Source organism: Eimeria mitis, genomic scaffold (assembly GCF_000499745.2).
Source record: "Eimeria mitis Houghton genomic scaffold, Emh_scaff4818, whole genome shotgun sequence".
Taxonomy (NCBI): Eukaryota; Apicomplexa; class Conoidasida; order Eucoccidiorida; family Eimeriidae; genus Eimeria; species Eimeria mitis.
Window position 1 is genome coordinate 564 of NW_013573120.1, and position 338 is coordinate 901.

Sequence of the window (338 nt, forward strand, 5' to 3'; positions counted from 1 at the left end):
GGGCAATGAAAAATATATCGTTGAGTTTCTCCAACTCTACCAAGCAGATACTGAAGCAGCAGCAGCACGCTGCTGCTGCTGCTTCTGCTGCTACTGCTGCTACTGCTGCTGCTGTTGCTGCTGCAGGACGGCAGCACTGCTCCGAGCGAGCAGTGCTGCAGCAGCAGAAGCAGTAGCAGCAGAAACAAATACAGCAGCAAAAGCAGCAATATCATCAGCAGCAGGAGCAGCGAAGCAGCAGCAGCAGCAGCAGCAGCAGCAAAGCAGGAGCAGCAGCAAGCAAGAGTATCTGCTGCAGCTGCGACCTACGCAGCCCCACCCAGAGGAGACCCTGGGCC

At 56.5% G+C, this 338-nt stretch overlaps 1 protein-coding gene across 1 annotated transcript in view; it reads right to left on the minus strand.

Annotated features, from left to right (window-relative positions):
- Positions 1-305: 305 nt before the first annotated feature.
- The window catches only part of EMH_0077890 (uncharacterized protein), a gene marked incomplete at both ends in the record, with an annotated part of 2,274 nt that continues 2,241 nt past the window's right edge, over positions 306-338 (minus strand). The window contains one exon of the mRNA XM_013499919.1: positions 306-336. Coding sequence (XP_013355373.1) covers positions 306-336 — 31 coding nt within the window. The remainder of the gene's footprint in view (positions 337-338) is intronic.